This window comes from Musa acuminata, chromosome BXJ2-10, assembly GCF_036884655.1.
Source record: "Musa acuminata AAA Group cultivar baxijiao chromosome BXJ2-10, Cavendish_Baxijiao_AAA, whole genome shotgun sequence".
NCBI lineage: Eukaryota > Viridiplantae > Streptophyta > Magnoliopsida > Zingiberales > Musaceae > Musa > Musa acuminata.
The window spans coordinates 35,237,732-35,260,615 of NC_088347.1; the positions used below are offsets into that span (position 1 = coordinate 35,237,732).

Below are 22,884 nucleotides of genomic sequence, written 5' to 3' on the forward strand. Positions count from 1 at the left end.
TCGAAGATTACTGTAGTAGTTGGTGGCATGCAAGCTTCAATTCCAACTTTTTGTTGTTGCATGAAGAAGGTGAAGCGATCCGACCAGATCCACTTTTAGACGAATATGAACAGCGATCTCGATCTTTAGCTTTGATCAGATTACGGTGCGTAGATTGATAGTTTAGTCAAACGATTTAATTGATAGAAGCAATCATGGAGACAATGTAGATCTCTATTTACATCAGAACATCCAACGCACGAAATTATTAGAACAGCAGAAGACAAGCAGAGCATCAGAAAAAACATGATTTTTCTTCGTTGGTTTCATTCAACAAACAATTGGCATCTTTGAATTTAAGTAGGTTGATGAACAAGTGTCAACACAATCACAAGTCAACTGATGAGAAAAGGCTTCTTTTTGCACCATGCGATTCAAAAGAGTCACTGGATCTGTAGATAACTGTGTCATCAATACTTACTGAAATCGCATCCCTGGTGAAGCAAAGCTGAGGTTTGGGACACAGCAGACTCATTTTGATAATAGCTGGTGGTGATTCCTGCAGAAGACAATTCTGAGTCATCATTTTGACGACGGTTCGTAGTCGTCGTTGAGGAAGATAACTCGACCGAATCATCACAGTTTGTGCAAATTTCGGATGTGTCATGGATCTGGGTGGTGCCAGAAAAAAGCTCCAGTGCCAGGCATTCCTTCAACTGCATCACCACTTCACTCATGGTTGGCCTCTCAATGGAGGTAGGCAGCGTACACTTCATTGCTATTTCTGCAGCCATTGAAACTGAGTTAGCATCATATTCACCTTGCATTCTGTCATCTATCACAGCGTTGATGTCTCCCGATGCAAGTATCCAGTGAACGAGTTGCCCCCTATCTGGATTTCTCAATATAGCAGGAAGACCTGTGATCAACTCCAAGAGAACCACCCCAAAACTATATACATCACTTTTCTCGGTCAGCTTGCAACTGAAAAAGTAACTGCAAAAACAAAAAATTGCATCAGCATAGGCTTTCTTTTGAACTGCTTAATATGTTTAAAGAATGCAATCACTAAGGAAGTTGATGGACTCATCCACTTGAATGGTTTGGCTTTCAGAATCCATCACCGACCTTAATGAAGGAAAATGTAAAAAAGATGGAACGCCTAGTGCTTCATCCCACCACTACTACATAATTCCTGAAATCCAGTGTACATAATTCATGCTGCTCAGACTTGGCAAGTGAAATAAGATCATACTCTGGATCAAGATATCCCATGGTGCCAACCACAGCAGTTGATACATGAGTTTGGTCACCTTGGAAAATCCTGGACACCCCAAAGTCGGATATTTTGGCCTCTCCTTTGTGGTTGAGAAGGATGTTGGAAGGCTTCACATCCCTGTGGATTATAGGCGGCTTGCATCCACTATGAAGATATTCCAGGCCTGTAAAAGAAACTCCCAATCTGAGAACAAGATGAGAGGATTTGTGAATGTAAATCGAAGTGAGTGCATCTCATACAAACCTTGGGCAGCCTCAATTGCAATTTGGAGTCTCTGAATCCAGTTTAAGATTCTGGTGGTACTACTTTTACCTACAAAGATATATTACCAAGGAAATACTATTTGCAGAGACTTAGATTTGTGAAAAAAGATATTAGCTACTTCATAGAATAAGCATGAAGGCATTGATCAATTCCCAAAACTCCAAGTATTCCAAAACTGTGGTCAATGAGGAGAAAACTTGACCCTACTTTGGTTTAATCTTGTGCATTAGGAGAAGGCAGAGACAAAATTATAAATTCCTAGAAATGATCATGGAACAACAAATTAAGTCGAAGGAATTTCCTTAAAATATAATGTGCTTCATTTGCTTACAAGCAAGGAATATGACCACAAAAAATATAAAGTCGAAGGAATCTTATGTTAATATTATCCCCAGATATATATGCAAAAAGAATGTTTGCAGTAACAATGTGACCACAAAAAATAAGAAGCAACAACAGTGATGGTCAATCTACATTGATATCTGAAAGCTGTATCACATGGGATCGGTATGTCAATTTGTAACCCAGTTAACAGACAAGACACTCGATGCCCACAGCGAGTAGCCTTTATGTTGGGCCCACCATGATTCCTCAGCCTTGATCTGTGTTGCTATCTAATAGTCAGTGGACATTACTCTTGACAAACTGCTATGTGTAAACAAGATAAGACCATGTTACTCTTGCTGATGGAAGGAGTTCATGTCCTGCCCACAATCCCTCATCCATTCAATACACCTTGGCCCATAAGTGTATATAGACCTGCGGCTAGAACAACACTCTCCCCCAGTGACAACCAGGAGTCAGTTTTTATCTGTTCAAGTAGAGAACCCCTCCTATAAATGGACGATCTTTCACTCTGATGAAAGAATGCTGACAACCCCATTTGCATCTACACCCTTTCTTTATATTGTTAACCTCTTTTCCTAATTTACCTTGCTTAAGCATAAGAGTGGACCCACAGGGGCGCACTTCAGAGTTCCCATAGTCGTCGTGTCTTGTAGAAACTTCCTCCTCTTAGGTGTCTCTTCCGTTCATCTCAGGAGGCTATGTGCTACACAGTGTCTTCTCGGCCAGTCAGTTGATCTCCTTAACTTAAAGAAGTGACATACAAAAACAAATGTCTTTTAAAGTAGCAAACTCAATTGGATTCTCTGTCTCATTTTCAGAATAATTTTAATATACTCCTAGAAGGAACCGATCCCATTCAGAAAGTTTAATGCTGCTAATTTAGTTTGGAGAAAAATTGTGTGCTGGTAAATACTACTATGTTATTGTTTCATGTCTTTTCTCTGTTTATCTTTCCTTCTAACCTTTTCTGGTGTCTGCTAGGTTGAGTTGGGGTGTTTAGTCCCCTTATTTTGGATATTTCTTGTCATTTTACATATTCAGATCAAACGAATTTGGACGAAATTCATTATCTCAAAAAGAGAAAAACAATCAAAATTTTCTTCCGATGCTAGTGATGGTCTTTCACTATATCTACAGGTTGAGTTGTGGTAATTAGTCCCTTTCAGTTTGCTTTTCATTTTTTTCTTTACATATTCATATAAGATGAATTTGGGCTTAAATCCATTTCTCTCAAAAAGAAAAAATGACGCCAACACAATCTTCCCAGATTAAAAGATTGTTCTCAGTGCCTCATATAGCAGCTGACTGAATAATTGAATAGTCAAGCTTTATAAGTTGAATCTGGTTGCCAAAGGAAAATGTAGATTGATACTTCAAGTTACCTCGAAGATGATCCTCAAGACTTCCTTGGGCCATATACTCGTAGACAAGCGCTAGATAGTTGCCATCTTCACAATATCCAACCAAAGACACAAGATTCTTATGATGTATCCTTGTCAAGAGTTCTCCCTGAAAACCACAGTTAATTAAATTCTTGTATAGGATTACAGAAAACCAATTAGCAACTAACCATAATAGGATTGCGTGTATTGCATAGACTATTAGTGTTTAATATTTAAATCTTCAAAGGAAAAAAAACTACCTCAGCTTGAAACTCGTTTATCCCCTGCGATGATGATTGAGAATTCACCTTGACAGCAACTTGAGTTCCATCTTGTAATTCACCAAGGTAAACTATCCCAAATCCTCCTTTACCAATGGCATGCTGAAAGCTTTTGGTAATAACCACAAGATCTTCAAATGTGAATTGTCTACTTTTTAATTCAAATAGCTCATTTTTATCTTTTAGATGTCCTCTGGAGTGACCTTCCTTCTGTGGCTTCAAAGAACCTGATGCCATATCAACTAAGTTAAATTGAAAAATGCAACAACTAAACTTGATTATTCATATTTATAGCAACAAGTCTTGTTAGTATTTCAAAGGCTGAGATCATTAAGTGGAAAATTGGTATGGGAAAAGCACCATGTCGAAAAGAAATTGTTGCCTTAGTAGAAAAACAATGATGAGACAGAGAACATGTGACAAATTGGAAAAGCATTAGAAACTTGAGCCAATGATCATCTCTGTTATAACAATCTCCCAAACCAATGAATAAGAAAGTTCTCAAGGGCTTGGATTTGAAAGTGCAAGTTATATCTGACTGTGCTAGAGCTGTGCTAGAATAAGAAAGTTCTCAATGATCATCTCTGTTATGCATGTGAATTGGCACCATGTCATTGTTGGATGACCTATATTTACTTGTTATCTACCTGCTTGCTTCCGCCTAATTTTCCACATACATGCTGCCACCATCAGCAGGAATGCTGCTGCAATTACCACTATAACAATGATGATGGTGACTGATAACTTCCGTTGACTCTGACATGAATTGCTTCCATAACAAAGACCAGAATTGCCCCCAATTCTAGCACAATGACAAATCCCAGATTTTAATAATAATAAATTTTGGAAAAATAAATTGTCAACCTTAGCACAATATCAAACATGAATAAAGAGAAATATACTGTGATTTAAGAAGAGTACAAGAAGTCGATGGTTCTAGAAAAGATAACAAACCTTAATATAAGAGACTGGTTTTCTGATCTTATTTGAAGAAGAGTAGGAACCGGCCCTTTCAGTTGGTTGTTCGACAAGTCTCTTGCAAAAGAAAAACAGTGTTGCGCCATCAGATAATTTGATTATCCAATTGCTAAGACTTCAAAGCCAATTTTGGCACTTACAGTTCTTGTAGAAAATGTAATTCTCCAAGTGCTTCAGGTATTTCTCCTGACAGACTATTATTTGCTAAGTTCCTGCAGTGAAAGTTCAATCATATTGATATTTGTCAACACTAATAGCTTTTTTTTGGTGTCTCATGGATTTTCATACTTCGACAAACAACATCAGGAAAGAAGTTCAAAAATGCATTGAGATGTGCCAGAGTGATGAATCATCATGCCCAAGAATTATTCTTAATTTTAGTTATGTGAAAGCCAAAAGAAAGACCTCCATTTCATCAGAGAGGAATATATGGGGTGGTTTAAATTCATGAATTAGTCTGTGCATAACCTAGAACCATTACTTAATGTGGTCAAATGATAAGCATAAAATCTTGTACTCTTCCAGTCAGGCAGTCCAAAGAGACGAAATGAATAAGGTTTCTTTATTAAGTTATGAGGCATAAATCTGGTTCCCAGGCCATTTATTTCTTTGTCCAAGGAATAAGTAAGTGTCCTAAATTCTGAAATTGTTGCTTCAAGCTTGTGTGCCAGTTCTGCATGGAGATGTTCAGATAATCATGAGAATGTGAATTCAATTCTAATTATTACACTTAATAGCAACTTAAACCACCTCACATGTGGCTAAAAGAACTTTAATGATTCTTTTATGCATGTCAATATGAAATTAAAAATTATGGACTCCGTTAGTGATGTTCCTTAAGAGGGAAACAACCAGAGGTGCTCCATGATTGCCTCCTTGTAGATGTGCCTAGTGAGTCAACCTATTTGATGTAAATAACAGTTATACCGTTGAGACACCTTTAAGTGGAAAGAAGTAAGCTTTATCTTCACATCATCATAAGTCTACACAATCGAAACACTATTCTGCATGAGAGAGCCAAATTGTAGGATCAACCATTCTCAATTTGGAAAATTCAATATGCTATGAAGCTCATTTGCCTCAACTAATACATCTATAGGATCCATTTTGCAACCTACTGATGATGCTTGACAAGACATTGTCAATTGCAAGATCATGACAACAAAAACCAACCACTAAATATTATTTGGGTAAGAACCTATGGCAACATTATCTTTCTATGACATTTTGAAGATGCTAAAGCCTGATGAGCAAATTCCTCTTATATAAAGGTACCCTTAATTGATGATCCAAGTATACTTCTCGAGTCTGCTGAAAAAAAATGCCTACATGATCTCCTCATAAAGATTCCTCAAAAAGACAAAGGCTTCACGATGTGGAAATAAGGCTAAGAAACCATTCTCAATAAAAAAATTCTTCAGTTACAAACACAGTGGAAAATTCATTCATCCTAGGGCACAGCAGCTCCCCATTTGTATTTCCTCGCCAGGAAATATAGCTGACAGCTTTCATAAATGAAGTAAAACACCCTGATCCACTACGTTCTACTCATCAATGTGAATCATCAAGTCAAATAGTGTCCCATGCCAGGTGTCCATGATAGATGGCTTTAGCTGTCCATCAGAAGCTCTCCCACCTGTTTGATGTTTGCCCTGTTGTCATTCACCAACCAAATGGCATAGAACTTCCACAACTGCATTGAAGACCTTCAACATAATAGGTCTTGGAATCTTGCTAATGCATCTACTAATTTATGGAAGACAATGGTATATTTGCAGTAGATGAAGAAGTCCTAACATCAATTATTATGATACCAATAGTGCCCCACTTGAAATTCTTGAGAAACTGCAAATCTCCTTAATGTCGCCAGTTTCATTTTTAAACCTCAGCAAATGCTATCAAATGCTCATAGCAGAAAGACAAATCCGGACAAGAAAGGCCGACAGCGGCATACCAGATAAAGATTTTAATGAAATCAATAAAGCCTGGGTCAGATACCTCCTATTAACAAAGTATCCAGGCCGTTTTCCTAATATAATATAGTCTCAAAAGGAGAAATGAGAGTGGAACTAAGGAAAATTGAGAAGGGAGGCTTAGTTGGCTCCTTAAACATGCATAAAGATGATTTGATGAAAATGGCATCCCTTTCTTTTTCTAAAAGAGGAACATGATTTTTTATATATGCATAGGAATTATTGAAATAAGTGTAACAGTACACGAAGTAGTAACTCGCATATCACATGCTACATGATCTCCAATAACTCCTAATCTAACCATTCAAGTGGTATCATTTTACGAGGTATGCATAATTGTCAGAAAACACAAGCAAAACATATAACATAACAGAAATTCTTTAAACTGTTTTTAAGTTACATCAGTTCTCAAAATAAGTGCTGAGGTGGATAAGGCTCTGAACACCTAACTGAGCACATGAAATGAGCAACCTTATGCTGCAAGACTGCAAGTCTGTATCGCAAAGGGAAGAAATAATTATTGTTCTACATTTGCATTTCAACTATCATATACTTACAAGTATATCAAAGCTCCAAGCTTCGCAAAAGAAGCAGCAATTTTTCCAGACAATCCATAATCAGCCAAGCTACTGCAGATATACCAATAAGAATATTATATAAGTAATAGTAATACTATGGATTTTCTCATGTATATGATGATTATTATCTATGCCACATACAGATTTACAATTCTTCGTGACATGGAGCTATCGTAACTGCAACCCAGTCCTTCCCAAGTGTAATTTCTTGTACTACACGGATCCCCTATCCAATTTTTCTCTATGTGGTATGTTTTCTTCACATCCGTGATTGCATCAACTGATCCCACAAGGAAAAAAAAATAGAAACTTAAAAAACACACTCTCAAATTAAAAACAAAAATTAATAAACTTTAGAAAGGATGAACAAGTACATTTATACTACAACTAAAACAGCCTAACTTCTACCACCAAATTATTCTTCTTACAGTTCCACACTCCATTCCTGATCCATCCGACTCCAGTTTCTTTGAACCAAATTCGGGCTAAATATAAATAAATTTTGATTTCAAAATATTCAGCAAGCAAACACTTTTCTTCCATGCCATCGATTTTTTGCTGTGGATGGTCAATTGTAGAAACATATATATACTAGAGATAATATCTGCCTGTGTGCATGCGGTTCACTTCGTGCCAAATGAACACTAACCAACTCATGGCTTTTCCCTAAAGTTTGTCTTTCACTTGGTATTGCATTATACATTCAAACCAGTTAATCCAAATAACCATGTCAGTTTATTAGGACAATAACATAAAGGTGAAATAACTCTGACTCAAATATCAGGCTGCATGCCATCAACTGATCAAAAAGTAAGTTCACATGTTCACAGCTTGCATCAACTATTTCAGTGATATTCTCTTAAACTGTTTCCTACAAAATGCTCATTATCTTTTTCTTTCCTATCAACCAGTCAAGAACCTTGAAACAAAATAACCAATAATTTTAGCAATTATTTTATCACATTCAAAAGGGTGAAATTGTATGACAAAACACAGAAGCAAGTTCCAGTTGAATCTTTTCTTACCACCAATGATGTGAAACCTATGTGTAGCTACAGGCTCTGAGACATAAATATAACATGAATAAGAAGAAAAAAGATAATGCACATGAATTGCAATCAAAGAAGAAATGGATTGGAGACTAGTGATTACTCACAAGATACTGGAATTTGTCAATACAGCTGCCTAGTCTCCCAGGAGATCACAGGCGCACTGCACAATATCTAAATTTTGGACTTGATTACCTTGGCCTTATTAAGGTTCTCTACATATGCATTCTTCACAAATATGGAATACAATGCCAATAACTCTCTAAAGTTTGTTGTGTCCACACAGAAGGAAAAAAAAACACTCAAAATGCCCTCTAGCACTGATAATTGCTTGATTGCTGGATACTTATTATTTTTTTCCTTTTTTAGGGTTTTTTTTCATTCATGCTCACTGATAGTTTATATGTCGTAGGTAGACAACAAAGGAACAGTTTGAAGGTCAAAAGTCACAAAAGGGTTTCACATCTTAAGATATATATGCAAGCACCTTTGTTAACATTATCTTCAATTATTAGTATCCAAGTTAAATGAATTGTTTTTGCATCTCCAACTGCATGTGATCTCTGTTGTTCAAACTAGAAGTGGCCAACATATTTTCTTGAACAAAAATTCAGCATTGATTTGATAATCTTGCAATCTATATGATATGATAGACATTTCACTGAACATGCACATAAGAAATTAATCAATCAAGAGAAAATAAATGATGACCTACCATCTCCATTATCTGTAGCCAACTCTGAGAAGCTCTTCACTTGGTAGACTTCTATCGCATTCAAAATTGGCGGAAGGGTGGAATTGGCTGCCTTTGATATTCTAATCATGTTGGATCTTTGATTTATAGGCTCTGTGGTGAATATATGATCTGTCTGCAAGTATCGAGGGCTGAAAGCTCCATACCACAATTTTTCATTCAAGATGTCAAATATCCGCGATTCGTTGCTCCTAAGCAACTGGATCTCTGCCAAGTGCAGAACAATGTGTTGTTGTATTGTAGGGTCAGGAGTCATATCCCAAGGGATATTTATGTTGGAGCCATTAGATGGTGTGACAAAAGTTCTCATGACTCTTATTGGAACTCGAAAGCCATCGTCTTGCGAGCTACTGATATTCGAGGAAGTATTCCGCGACAAAAGCGATGACTTCGAAGGTAAGCGGTTGTCAGGAGTCCACATGCGATCATAATGATCAAATGGATACCTAATGGATCATAGTCTGGTCAGTTGTCATGTACATGTTAATAAACTCTGATAAGCTTGACCCGAGCTATCTAAATATATACCCATGAAAACCTTTATAGTTATGTCTTATAACAAAAAATCCTAATATGAATTAGTTAGGTCTTATACCCATGAAAATCTTTTACTAAATATATGGCCTTTTACAGATCTTAATGACGACAAAAGATCCATGTAACCGATCCCAAAGAGTTGGGACTTACGGCTTTGTTGTTATTGTTGTTGTTGCTGTATAAATTCGTAAACTATTTTTTAGTTAAAATTATTCACAATTATCTAGTTACATAAATACTATCAACATAAATGTGATATATGAGCATGTATATTTGACACATACCTAAATACACTTAATACTTTAATAGTATATTTTTATATTTCATTTTTATGAATTTCATGAATCTATTATTTTTCCAAAATATAAATCATACAATCTTACCAAATTTACACCAAACTCTAGATTTACGATTTTTTCTTTCAATAAACTTGTTTGTGTAAACTTAAGTGTGGAACTTGTGACTATAATTTCTTCTAAAGCAAGAAAAATAATGTGAATTTAAACATATTCAGAGAAATTTAATGGTTGTCATATTCATTCAAGAGCTGCCACTTACCTGATTGAACGATTAGTGACTGACCCCAGGTCATACCGTACAGGGTTGAAAAGGAAATTTGATGTGTTGAGAACACTGTAAAGTCCACCCAGAAACCTTAGAGCCAATGATGATATAAATGGTGCCCCGTCTCCAATGCCGACAAGGCATACTGATATAAAATCTGCTGAAGCAACAATCATAGTCTCTGCCCCATAAACTGCAGATGCAGTTTCAAACTTAAAGGTATCCCAAAGATTTGCCCCTATGTAAATGTTAAACCGTGGTATCCGATTCTTGCCATCATAATTTCCATACATGAATGCAGCTCTGATCATATACTTGTTCCCCTGGAGGACGGGCTTCAGAGTATAGCAGTTTCGAGTGTTATCAGAAAAGCTTCTCAGGTTCGTGTTCTGAACTGCGTCTGCATTGGGTAGATAATCACTAGAAATATTATGATTTTCTCCTGTATCAATGTATGCTGCATCAGAAACATATTATATTCCTGTGAGATTATCTTTATAGCTAGTATTTGCATCAAGGCCACAATCAATGGTTATGAAACCTGCAAACAGGGGTTTATGATTACATTGGTGCTGCAATATTGTGTGAAACAAAACAGAAAAGAATGTACTTGCAGTTTCTATCCTTACACAAGGGGAACTACATTTACATAAATCTGCTTTTAATAACAGAGACTCAGAGAATATAACTTACCAGAAAAGGTTACAATACAGCATGTATTATTTTGAATAGTTCATCTAAAAGCTTAGTTGAAATTTATATCTAAAGGATTAGAGGATCCAAGTGAAGCAATTGGCCAAACCAATCAAAAGATTTCATTAGATCCCTGTTGGAAAAGGTTAACTGTAGAAAAAGAACTTGAAAAGGCAAGATTATTTCTTTCATGGAGCTTTCCATAAAGGTGAAGGACTTCCACTGAAGATACTAATACTAAAAACAGATGCCCCAAGATGCAGGACAGTCTGTACTAAAAGAAACTTTGAAAAGATACCTGGCTGGCCTTGAACTAAGATTGCTGCAGCAAAGATACACCAGAAAAAGAAGAGAATTTTTGTTGCCATATCACAAATTCTTGAGTTTGAGATGAAAGCTCAGATGGCAATACAATTTTTTCGGTGCTGATTTATTCGTCTCTTGAAGTGCATTTGGTTTGAAGAAAGCAAGTCAGCAAAGGGTCATTAAGCTCTCCTTATATTGAATTTTCTCATCCACATATCATGCATGATAAGACCAGTTTGTGGCTCTTCAAAGTCAGAATACTTCCTGGTTCTAGAGGTTTTGAGCAACTAGTCAATCGAGTTATGAACAAGAAAAAGACAAGCGACGGGAGAAAGCCAACAGTCATCTTTGAATTTTGAAATATAGCCACCAAGGCAAGAAAAAAAAAAGTATACTTGGACACAATTCTTCAGGAATGTGATATATTAAATAATTTAGTAAAATCTACTTAGTTATTAGCTGAAAACTATATAATAGCCTTTCCTAATCAGGCAGTTGGATAACTTGATGGGAACTTGAACATTCACTTCCATGAACAAGTGGAAAGTATGACCAATATTTTGATTGACTTCATGTGTTCTGGGATTCCTTTTTTACATTGTGTCATAATTGTCATACAGTCAATGGAAGAAGACATTCTCCTTCTTGTTCTTTATCAAAAGACCAATCCCTAATGGTTGATTTTGTGATTTGGCCCTTAAATTTTGGGGACAGAACAGGAGAGAAGCAAAATCATGAGAGAAGAATAAAGATATCAATCAAAGTACAGAGCTCAAGATTAAAACCTTCACTCTCCCATTGTTATGGAAGACGCACAAGATACGAAGACCCAATATTTCACTCACCTATTTGGAGGACCACTTTCACCACAATCAACAATTCCCATGGGAAACTATATGTCACTATCCGGCCTGATGGGATAATCGATTTGTTAATTTCATTGAGTTCAAATCATTGATCAAAATGTTTAGATTGAAGTTAACATTAATATACTCATCGAACATTTATAAGTCAATCTTAGTTTTAGTCATGAACATCATGTGAAACTAACTGGCGTGTTACAATGTACATCATTCCAAAAACAGAACTACGCAGGAATCTTCCAAATACCATTGTTGTCATACCTTGCTGGGCGTGAACTAAAATTCTTGCAGCCAAAATAGAGCAGAAGAAGCCGAAGAAGATGAAGAGAGCCGACATTGCGTCCACCTCTCCGGATAACGCTGGAGTCTCCCAGGCAAGCTCTGTCGGTAGCACTAATATTCGAAGCGTAGACTTGTTGGGACCGAAGAAAAGTCAAGATCCAAGAAATTCACATGCGAAGGGTCCATCATGCTACCCTCGATTAGGCTTGGATGCTTGTTTCACCCCAAACGTGTTGGAGCTCATCGTTATCTCCTCTTCGCTCGTCCTTTTCTTGCTCATTATGGCGTCGTACCTGCACAACCTTGGAACAGGTCTCCCCCCAACGCATGGCGCAGGAACAGCCGGCGTGGCGGTCGTCCCTCCATTGGGACACAGAGAGCGATGCTGTTTAACAAATTTCTGAAGAAGGCCGGTAATAAAGACCATGGACTTGGCAAGTATTGGACCCATGAATTGATTGTTTGATAGATCCCTCTCAACCAAGAAATAAAAGCAAAAAAATTGTTGCGTAATTGCACCGCAAGAAGAACAGCCTCCTCTTTTTTCCTTAGGGCCTGTGAAGTCGCGATAAAGATCTTCGAATTGTTCCTCAACTCAAGAAATTTATGGCTTACCGCAGGTCGCTGATCCGCCATCAAGCGGCGTTTCCGTCGCCGCCGATCGCAACCCTATCAGGATGGTCATGTATCCGCGCCGGCGGTGGTCCCTTGACAAGGCGGACGCCCGGACGCCGGTGTTGGGCGCGCGCGGGTGTCTTGCGGAAGACGAGAGGAGGATGGACCCAGCTTCGTTTCGGGTCGGGTCGGGTCGGATATAAATCAGCAACGTCAACCCGTTAAACTAAGTGTTGTGGGTTGGGCCACCTTTAGATCCATAACCCAATATCGACGACAAATAAGCCCGATAGAATCGCGCGTGAAAGAATTAGAGCTTACAAAGGGTGCAATCTACTCTGCTACATCAAAATTAGAGGAACTCAGATACATCTCTATTCTATTAAGAGTATAAATGAATTCATCTCGGGACATTTGTGGCTTAAGCTTTCAGTAGAATGACAACAATCAATGACATAATATGTTATAGTTATATTCTTGGATTAAGCAGAATGAACTGAACATATTTCTTGAGTTGTGGCAACGGGTGATGAGGTTTCCTGCGGTTCTTCGACGCCCAGTCATTTAATGCTATTAATTTGCATTTATTTGATCGAAAAGAAAGGGGATTCAGGTTGAGTTCAGTGTTCCCATTGTTCCTTTTGATGAATGTTTCCGAAGAACTCTTCTCTCTCCCCACAGCAGCAGCACGCGTGCATGAAGCATGAGATAGCCCGCCTTGTCTGGGTGGCAGAAGACACCAGCATCCTCGCTCTTCTTGTTTTGGCGTTCTTATCCTTTTGAGCATGGCTGATGGCGCAGACCATGTAAACGGAGATGTGCTGAGCAATGCCAAGCTTGCAAGAAATGAGGCTGGGAAGTGTCAAGATCCGTCAAGGATAGACTACAAGAGAATGAAACCAATGGGTACGCTTAGATGAACCTAACATTATCCTCATTTCCTCTGCAGTTGCACCTACTCAAGGACAAAAATTGTGTCTATTGACAAACCTACACACAATCTTCCTCTTCTCTTACACTCCTCCTCTTGGTATATTCTCTTTCTTGTAGGTCCAGCGCTACGAAGAGAAGTTGCTGACATGAACACAAGAATGAAGCAAAACAGGCGTGGGTCGATTGTTCTATGCTTATTGTAATGTTTGTTTCGTAGATTTATATTCTGCTGTGGTGGTAATTGATTCCGTAGCATAGGAATAGTGTACAACAACACATGGTCATGCTTGTGGTTGAAGACTGCTTCTGCTCGGGCTACTGAGATATCATATATTTAACTAGCTTATTCTATATGGGGGTCCATCAAGTGTCCTGCTGCTCGGTTGCCTTGGGTTTGAAGCAACGTATAGATTCACCTCCTCATCTCTCTTCTCTCTGCAAAGTGCAAGACCTTCTTCCTTCATGCCGGAAAGGATCAACATATTAGAACATCCCAAGATCCATGTGAGCTCCCTCACTCTCTCTTTCTCTCCCTCTCTCTTTTGATCCCTATGATTCCATTATCAGGGAAAGGAAAATACATATCCTGATTCATCATTTCATGCGAGGAACACAAAGATGCAGCTGCTGCAAGCTGTATTCAGTAAGATAATTATATTTTGTTGGGAGATATTCTGCCATCAGTTCTTGCTTGGACTTTTCTTAGGGAGACAGATCAGAATTGTCCTGTCCTTTATGCGACTAAATTCCATGCACTGTGTTTATTGCTTTTAATTTGTTTAGTAGTATTCATTTTGGGTTCTTCGGAATGTGCAGTAACAGCTGTGAAGGTTCTTCCCTGCTTTTGCTTTGGCAGCTCAACCACTGTAATCCAAACCCTCTCTCTCTCTCTCTCTCTACGGACGTAAGAGTCAGCTTGTTTTAGGTGTAGGTTTAAAGGTGTTTTTGAGCATGGGAGTGTGTTTTGGGAACCCTTTCCTTTTACTCATGGGTTTCAGTTAAAGTAGGAGGTGGTGCTGTATGTTGTCTTCTAAAGAAGGTTTTATACAGATCAGGAAGACACTCTCGATTTCTCCTTTTCCCAACTCCTCCCGTTTCTTATTTAACATCATCTTCTTTCTTTCTCCTCCTTTCCCTTCCCGAATTGGATTTCAAAGGCTTTTATTCTCTCATGAATTATCTTCTTTCTTTGTGAGTTTTGCCTGCTTTCTCTTCTTTGCATCTACTGATTCTTCCTGTTGTTCTTCCTATTCCCAATTAGTCGAATCGTTGTTGCCATATACGTACCAGTTTGCACAGGAATAAGCATGATGTGCTTGACATGCTTGGCCTTCCAATGACCATGTACAGGCGGTCAATTCCATGTGAGGGTCTCCGCGGACACTTGAAGCTAAAATCTTGATGCCCATGAAGCAGCCATGAATACAAGTCCTATAGGTTCAGTCAGCAGTTCCAGTCTCATCGACGCCAAGCTCGAAGAACAACGTGTGGATGTCTCCGAACAGTGCCCTAGGTGTGGCCACAAGCTCCATCGCAAACCGGTATCGACTGTGCGTTGATACTTTCTGTTCTGAATAGCAGCAACGATTGCTTCTTCCTTGGCCTATCGACGATCGCATGCAGGACTGGGTAGGGATGCCGGCAGGCGTGAAGTTTGATCCGACGGATCAAGAATTGATAGAGCACCTGGAAGCCAAGGTGAAGGCACAAGATCTGAGATCCCACCCTCTGATAGATGAGTTCATACCGACGATCGAGGGAGAAGATGGCATCTGCTACACCCATCCTGAGAAGCTCCCAGGTTAGAGAGGTTACACCCGGCCGGAACCCTATACTGTCTCACATCTAGTATTATTTTATGCGGTTCTCACTTGTAAGAACCGCAAAAGAAAGATTGATGTGGTATATGTTCCATTACTGTTACCATATCTCTTCCCCCATGTGTTTGGGCATCCACAAGAAGAAGAAAAAGGAAACCTTTTCTAAATTCGGGTCCTTAATTCTCTCTCGGAACTTAATGCTTCTCTTTCATGATGCTATAAAGTTCGTAAGTTTGACCAACAACTCATGAGTTGGTTGGTTGAGGTTGATCTGACAAGAAGATCTACCTCGGATTCTCAGCCTCCCGTGGTCAGACCTAACTTCACTGGCCTGTTTGGATTTGGCTTCAGGTGTGAGAAGGGATGGCCTGAGCAAGCACTTCTTCCACAGGCCATCCAAGGCCTACACCACGGGCACAAGGAAGAGGAGGAAGATCCAGTCTGAGTGTGACCTACACAGAGGCGAAACCAGGTGGCACAAGACAGGGAAGACAAGGCCTGTGATGGTCAACGGGAAGCAGAAGGGGTGCAAGAAGATACTCGTCCTGTACACCAACTTCGGAAAGCACAGGAAGCCTGAGAAGACCAACTGGGTCATGCACCAGTACCATCTGGGGGAGTTCGAGGATGAGAAGGAAGGTGAGCTTGTGGTGTCCAAGATATTCTACCAGACCCAGCCAAGGCAGTGCAACTGGCCATCGGATAGGAGCCCAGCAGCAGCAGCAGCCGCCATGGAGGGGATGGACCAAAGAAGGGACGGTAGGAGCGGAAGCTCTTGTTCCAAAGCTGCTAGCAAGAGAGACGAGCATTCTTCCGGGGGTGGTGGAATCTCCGGGTACAGTAGCATGGAGATGCACCATCACTTGAAGCCCGATAACTTTAGCTTTGCTCCATTTAGGGAAAGTTACAGTGAGGTAATTTCTCGAAACAAATTCTGCTAACTCATCACGTTCAGCAATTTGTGCCTCTAAGTGAATTCTGCATGCACATGAATGTTGCGTGTGTATGAATGCATGTTCAGATTAGATTCTTTCTGCATTCAAGTAGAAATGGCATAGAAAGGCTAGGAGTAGCCAAAGAAAGCGTAAAGACCAAGGAAGGGCCATCTTAGCTATGCATATAATTATATTGGCACAATTGATGGTAGCTTCAATTGGTGCAACTTTCCCTACCCAGAAAAGAGAGAGAGAGAGAGAGAGAGAGAGAGAGAGAGAGAGAAAGTGGGTTTAGGAAAGAAGGAAAGGGTTTGAGTTGGAGTTTGTTTTGAGTGTTCAACAGGTGGTGGCCGTGGGTGAGGAACCGAAGCAAAGAGGCGAGCATGCAGAACACGAGCACCTCGTTCGACCACCACATCGTCATGTGGCGCAGCAGCAGCAGCAGCAGATGGCGCCAACCGCAGCTTTCTGCGTCGGTAGGCCTATCAATCCCATCTCGACCATCATGTCCACTTCACTCCAGCAGACCTCGATTGTTCTTGACGACCCATACCAAGTCTCAAGAATGCTTCTCCAAGCCGATAAGTTTCAGGTATGACAATCCAATTTGGATTTATTAGTTGGATAATCAAACCTTCTTTTTACTCAAAAGGAATGCTTTTCCTAAATCTCGAATATTTCCCTTTTGCAAATATATTTGGGTGAAAGAAAAGAAGGTTTTGGGCATTAGGTTTTACTCAGATTATTTCTTTTCCTTGAGAAGAAATAAAGACAGCTTATTGTGTTGGAATTCAACTGTGGACAGCAGCAGCAAGAACAACCTCGACTGCAGCAGAAGCTGGACCATGGATCAACCTCTGGCTTGGAAGAACTGGTCATGAGTTGCACCTCAGCTGGAACTAAAGGAGTAAGTGAAATTATCAATGCAGCAGCTCATATCGAAATCGAGTTCAGTTCAGCTCACTACAGGATGGTAGAAAAACTTGAATCAACAGTATTTAAGATGGAGATCAGATTTAAATGCCAAATGCAAACTGAAAAGGGTAAAATAAGTCAGGAAATCATAATAGATGTGAGACAAAGAAGCAGTTCACATTAGTTACTCCTATCATTTAGTGATCCTCTCTTGTGTCTTTATCATGCTACAAGAAAAATAGAATCTAAGAACTTGGAAGAAGAGCAAGCAGGAGATCCTCTTATTCAATGTTCAAGACAGGAACAGATTTAATATCATGAAAGAGAAAAAGACAATCTTTGTTTTGTCGGCTGTCTTTCTTTCATGCTGGACCATTGTTGGTCTTAAAGGAAATTATTCTTTTGCATTTAATTTGGAAAGAGAAAGGCATAGGAAGATAGAGACTCTTTTCTACTTTATCATGTCTACAGATTAAATCATATAAAAAATAAATCACATGAAACAGAACTAGATTTTTGGTTTGGGATTATGATAATGTTTTCAATCAATGAATACCATGGAAAACCACAGCATTGAATTTTATCTTCCACTCTCATTGTGTAGAGGTAAATATCTAATCGAATTAATTCATAATATTCACAACCAAGATTGGTTATGTAAATCAAATAATTAATAGTTGTCTGTAACTGTTCATCATTTTTGGTCCTTTTATTAACTCTTGATCCAAAATTTGTGTCTTTTTAATCTTTGCTCTCTCTCTCTCTGTCTGTCTGTCTGGCAGGAAGCATCAAAGCCACATTCCCAAGAGACAGAATGGCATTACACCTACTGGTCACCTGACAATGCAGATCACCATGGATGATGACAGAAAAAGAGGAAAGCCATGATGCATCACAAATATTGGTGAAGTTCTTACTTATATCACGGAGCAGAAGCAGGTTGGGATGAAAGAGAAAGAAGATAGTGTTCCTCATCACCCTGCAGGTTTGGATATGGAGCTGATGTCCCAGTAACTGTAGACTAACTGTACCATAAGCTAGTTTGGGCAGAACCAAATTGCCAACAAGTGTTCCACAAAAGGAAAGAGAAAAAGAGAAACAGAAGAGAGGGCAAGAAAAAGGGAAAAAAATAATAATAAAGCTACTGCTGCTTGCTGACAGTAGAAGTAAGGGTTAGGAAAGGACACAAGTAGTTCAACCATGAACAGAAGAAACATTCTCATCATGCCCAGTATCATTTTACCTAATGTTTGATTGTTTTAATTGTAATTATTGCTGGTATCTTCTTTTCATGCTTTGTTGTTCATGTGTATTTTCCCTTGCATGTCCAAAAGGAATTAGAAGGGAGAAAACAACAAGAAGGTTTCCTTAAAGAAGTGCTTATTCTTATACTACTTGTTTGTCTTCTGGTCTTTTAAAATCAAGAGATGTTTCTGTTTTCTTTGATCCAAACAGTGAAGTACTACTGAGTCATTTAATTGCTTAAGAAATTTACTTATAGAATGATATACAAAGTTTCCTTTCTTTGAGAAAGATAAATAGGGTTAACTTGACTATACATTTGCAAAATTATCTCTTTGCTAATCTATCTATGCTTCGGGTTCTTTAAATCATGCCGACAATTAGTGTCATCAAAAGAGTGGGCAATAATTCATGATACTTTCTGATCTATGTTGATGAGATTACTTTTTCTCCACTAGTAATGCAATGTATCTTGCAATGGCGACGATAGATGAGTCACTGACATTTGGATAGCATTGAAAATGAGTCACAAGATGCTACTTTGCAGCTGTTCATAGGCCACTTCTCAACACTGCTTTCAGGAGTTTCCAGCAAGATTTACTTCAATGCACACATGTAATGTGATTAGCAAGAATATGGTAGAAATAAGGTAACCCTAATCCGCGTTTCTTTTATGCGTCGATGAGGTGGATGTGTGTGGGATTTGCTCGGAAAAGAAGCTCCTCCTTCACCTTCATTGACTGCTTTAAGTAGCCGAATCCTATTCCGTTTACTCTCCAATATGCCGAGTTTAGCAGCAGGTACTGCTGCCCACCTTTAGTTGCTGGGGCTTTATAACTCTGAAAGAGAGAGAGAGAGAGAGAGAGAGAGAGAGAGAGAGAGAGAGAGAGAGAGGAACGTGCATGGTGCATGGTCTCTTTCCAAGAAATATTAATGTGTGCTTTGGACGTGCATGAAGGGGACCTCATCGAACCTTCGTAGTAGTTTCTCAGCACTAGGAGTAAACAGCTTGATGACAGGAATGCACTTTTGTTGCTCCATCTCCTTGGACATGCAATTCTCTTTCCCCAGATATATATATAAAGATTACATTGCCTGTTTATCTTAGTAATTTCATTGTATATATTCATATCCATGAATCTGCATTCAGAATTTATGGAATGAAATCTTCTCCTTTTTCTCGAGCATCAGCTCATCAAAACTAAGCCATCGCAATCATTTAGAGAATCCTGGTGCCAAGACAACGGATGCCTTTATACATACAGTCTTGAGCAAGTGCGTATATGGAAGTGTAGTGTCCCTTTCGACAGGAGATAGAAAGAAGGTCGGTCATGTCCTCCTCTTCACTCCCTCCTAAAGCCAATGCTCATCTCTCTTTCTCTTTGCGGAACATGTTGGATGCTCTTCAAAGGGCATCCATGGGGGTTATCCATGCATGCCAGGGCTCTCCAGATTCCGTCCCGAAAGAAATTGCAGGAAGATTTGTGTAGTGGGAAGCAGAATAATCGAACATGGCCTCTCCCTTTGTGGATGCTTCAGACGAGAACTGCTTTTGAGGATGGTGTGTTCTCTTCCTTTGATGCCTGCCTCTACATACGTACGCTTTTAGGATTAGGCATAAAGACATGATAGTGCTAATGATGGGCACCTTCTTTGTTTGTCACCAAGGAATCTGTAGGCATTAGAAATAGCGGGGGCAAGAAAAGAAAGATGAAGAGGCGTGCGTGCTGGGTTTCTTCTCCTCGCCATGGAAACTTGTCATGCTTGTTCTTACTAAGATAGCTTCACGACTGCTGTTGGGTGAGCTGATGAGCTTCCATCTTGGAAGTGCACCAGATCAAATGATCAAGGAGAGCCACAGCATCCATGTTTGGATACTATCGTTGCACAATCCATGGGCCCCATTACGTTGTCTGTGGGCCAGGCCTAACCAATTTGGTTGGCCCAAGAAATAATGGGCCTCAGTAGGAATGCAAAGCTACTACTATATATATATACATATATATAACACATTAAGCATGCTAAGGAGTCGATGATGATGGTCTCATGTGAGCATACGCACACTTCATGCGACGCCCACCCTTTGCTCTTAAGTACACCTACAACTTAGATTGCTGTTCTATGTGTCTATGTAGGCACACGATTGGGCGTGAGTCTGACGACATGATAATATTAAATTTGGCACGTGATGCGCGTGCACGAGTGCTTTTCGCCGTTGAGAAAGCTTTCATTACTGTTCTTTCTGATGATGAGTCTTTCATCAGTTTCCTAAAGATAGTGATGATGAAAATATGTATAATTAATTGATATTTTCTATTATTTTATAATTAAATTTAAAATATTTTATTAAAAAATTAATAATAAAATTTTATCATATGTCGCTTTATATTTGATTTTTACTAAAGGAAGATTTGAACTATAAAAAAAAAAAACCCTCATTAGGTTTGGTTCAATTTTTTAGAATAGAACCATTTTTCTTTGAGATGAATCAAACTAGATTGATTCAACTAAATTGTAACTATTAATTTGATTTAATTGAGCTCTATATTATTTTTTAATTCTTAAAAAATATTTACCTCCTTTATCTGTTAATCCTCATCTTTATAATTTATCTAGAAAAGTTATTATGCTCGAGTTATGATCATTTATATAATACATTAAAAATATATATTATTTTATATAATGTTTTCATAAATTTATTATAAAACGAAAAAAATTGATTTATCTAATAATATATGCTAATTTTTATATCAAATTATCCAAAAAAATAGTTACACTCATTCATAAAACATATTAAAAACTATATAAGTTTCTATATAAAAATTATCATAAATTATTTTAAAAAAACTTTACACTCATTGACAGAACATGTTAAAAAATATCCTAAGATTATTATAAAAATAATCATAAAATTCTATATTTTCTATTTCCTACATTGACTTAGTTATACTCGTAATTAAAATAATGTTAAAAGTTGATAATCTAACCTATTTTAAAATTAAAAATTTTATTTTTAGATATTTTTAGCATAAGTAATTATCAAAACTTAGATAATTCTACTAGAGTACGATTCTAACAAAAAAATTATAATAATTTTTATTTTATGATAAATTTATAAGGTGCTTGTTAATAAATAAATAAATAAATAAATAAAATAGTAAAATTTCTCACCCATTATATAATGTTTGTAAGAACGTAGGATTATACAATAAAACAAAAAGGAAATAATCATTATAAAAAGAAAGTTTGATGTTAATGGATCGAGAGAGAGAGAGAGAGAGAGAGAGAGAGAGAGAGAGAGCATTGATACAGACGATCATTTAAATATAATAATACACAATTAGGTCAATACAGTGTAGTGTGTGACATTTCTGTGCCGAAATTTAGCTCGAATCCGAAAAGGATAAGGATCATTTCTGTGCCCATTCGTTTGTTTTGTCCAAAGCATTCCTCGTTGTTGACTTGCAGGCCACAAAATAGCATTTCGTTCCCTTTTTAAGTTTGGTTTATGTTATAGTAAATGTCATAGTAAATGACATCTACTAATAGACTAAGTAATAATATATAGTAGTTTGTGTGACTAGTTTGATCATCGATTAGTCCAACTCACCTAACTTGAATACTAATTTGGGCATCGAAGGGATATTATCAAGATTGCCTCTCGACTTAGTTTTGTAGGAATTTGACGTGAATTTTTCCAAAGACCAACCGAAGAAGAACCATGATGGACCTAAGTTAGCTTCCGGTTTGGACAATCTAAAATTATTTTTAATGAATTAGTACTAGAAGGAAGGCATTATTATGTCTCAAGAAAATCTAACAAGATTGTCTTGGGTGAACCCTAAAGACCTAAATCTCTCAAACTTTTGGGCCTCGACTCTGAACACTTCCAATGCTCCTGGTCTAAATCCTCTGATTTTGATAATCAAGAATCAATGTTTCATAGGAGTCTCAACTGGACAAAGCTCACTTCTTAAGCCAAACATATATTGTGACTTTTTCAAGAATTGATCTTTGCTAAATCGCTTTCTACCACAACTATGTCTGTAAAAACTTTCTACATTCTATTACAATAAATATATATTTTAATAAGGATAGTCCAAACTGCCACTCCATACTTTTCTTAAATTACCCAACTAGCTCAACAAACTTTGCCCATATTTGTCTCTCTTATTCTTACTTTGATCCACCACCTACACTAATCCCAAGCTATAGTAAAGGTGACCTATCTAACATGACAATATCTTGACACATATGCATTGGAGATACCCTATTAGGATTTAATCGCTTAACTATGAATGAGAGTCCTCGATT

General features: G+C 38.1%; 2 protein-coding genes across 17 annotated transcripts; one reads left to right on the forward strand and one right to left on the reverse strand.

Moving 5' to 3' along the window:
- Window positions 1-274: 274 nt before the first annotated feature.
- On the reverse strand, window positions 275-12,872 carry LOC135625396 (probable LRR receptor-like serine/threonine-protein kinase At1g05700). Of its 9 annotated transcripts, none has more exons than XM_065130151.1 (14): window positions 12,726-12,872; window positions 12,090-12,665; window positions 9,961-10,423; window positions 8,827-9,311; window positions 7,204-7,342; window positions 7,042-7,113; window positions 4,652-4,723; window positions 4,488-4,568; window positions 4,181-4,335; window positions 3,513-3,760; window positions 3,253-3,379; window positions 1,502-1,570; window positions 1,235-1,421; window positions 275-975 (listed from the first exon to the last, which is right to left on the reverse strand). In XM_065130151.1, the coding sequence occupies exons 2-14, from the start codon at window positions 12,163-12,165 to the stop codon at window positions 450-452; spliced, it is 2,700 nt and encodes an 899-aa protein (XP_064986223.1). In that variant the 5' UTR covers window positions 12,166-12,665; window positions 12,726-12,872; the 3' UTR covers window positions 275-449. The 9 variants fall into 9 exon arrangements, with proteins under 9 accessions (XP_064986223.1, XP_064986224.1, XP_064986228.1 ...); XM_065130152.1 differs by having other exon boundaries at window positions 12,090-12,510; window positions 12,726-12,869; XM_065130156.1 differs by having other exon boundaries at window positions 9,961-10,366; window positions 12,090-12,870.
- A 1,138-nt stretch (window positions 12,873-14,010) lies between these two features.
- On the forward strand, window positions 14,011-18,722 carry LOC103969396 (NAC domain-containing protein 75). 8 transcript variants are annotated; one of them, XM_065130168.1, is made up of 9 exons: window positions 14,033-14,162; window positions 14,226-14,301; window positions 14,475-14,524; window positions 15,009-15,208; window positions 15,282-15,459; window positions 15,830-16,392; window positions 16,757-17,005; window positions 17,219-17,320; window positions 18,111-18,722. In XM_065130168.1, the coding sequence occupies exons 4-9, from the start codon at window positions 15,077-15,079 to the stop codon at window positions 18,189-18,191; spliced, it is 1,305 nt and encodes a 434-aa protein (XP_064986240.1). In that variant the 5' UTR covers window positions 14,033-14,162; window positions 14,226-14,301; window positions 14,475-14,524; window positions 15,009-15,076; the 3' UTR covers window positions 18,192-18,722. The 8 variants fall into 8 exon arrangements, with proteins under 8 accessions (XP_064986237.1, XP_064986238.1, XP_064986240.1 ...); XM_065130166.1 differs by lacking the exon at window positions 14,226-14,301 and having other exon boundaries at window positions 14,020-14,162; XM_065130169.1 differs by lacking the exon at window positions 14,475-14,524.
- Window positions 18,723-22,884: the final 4,162 nt, after the last annotated feature.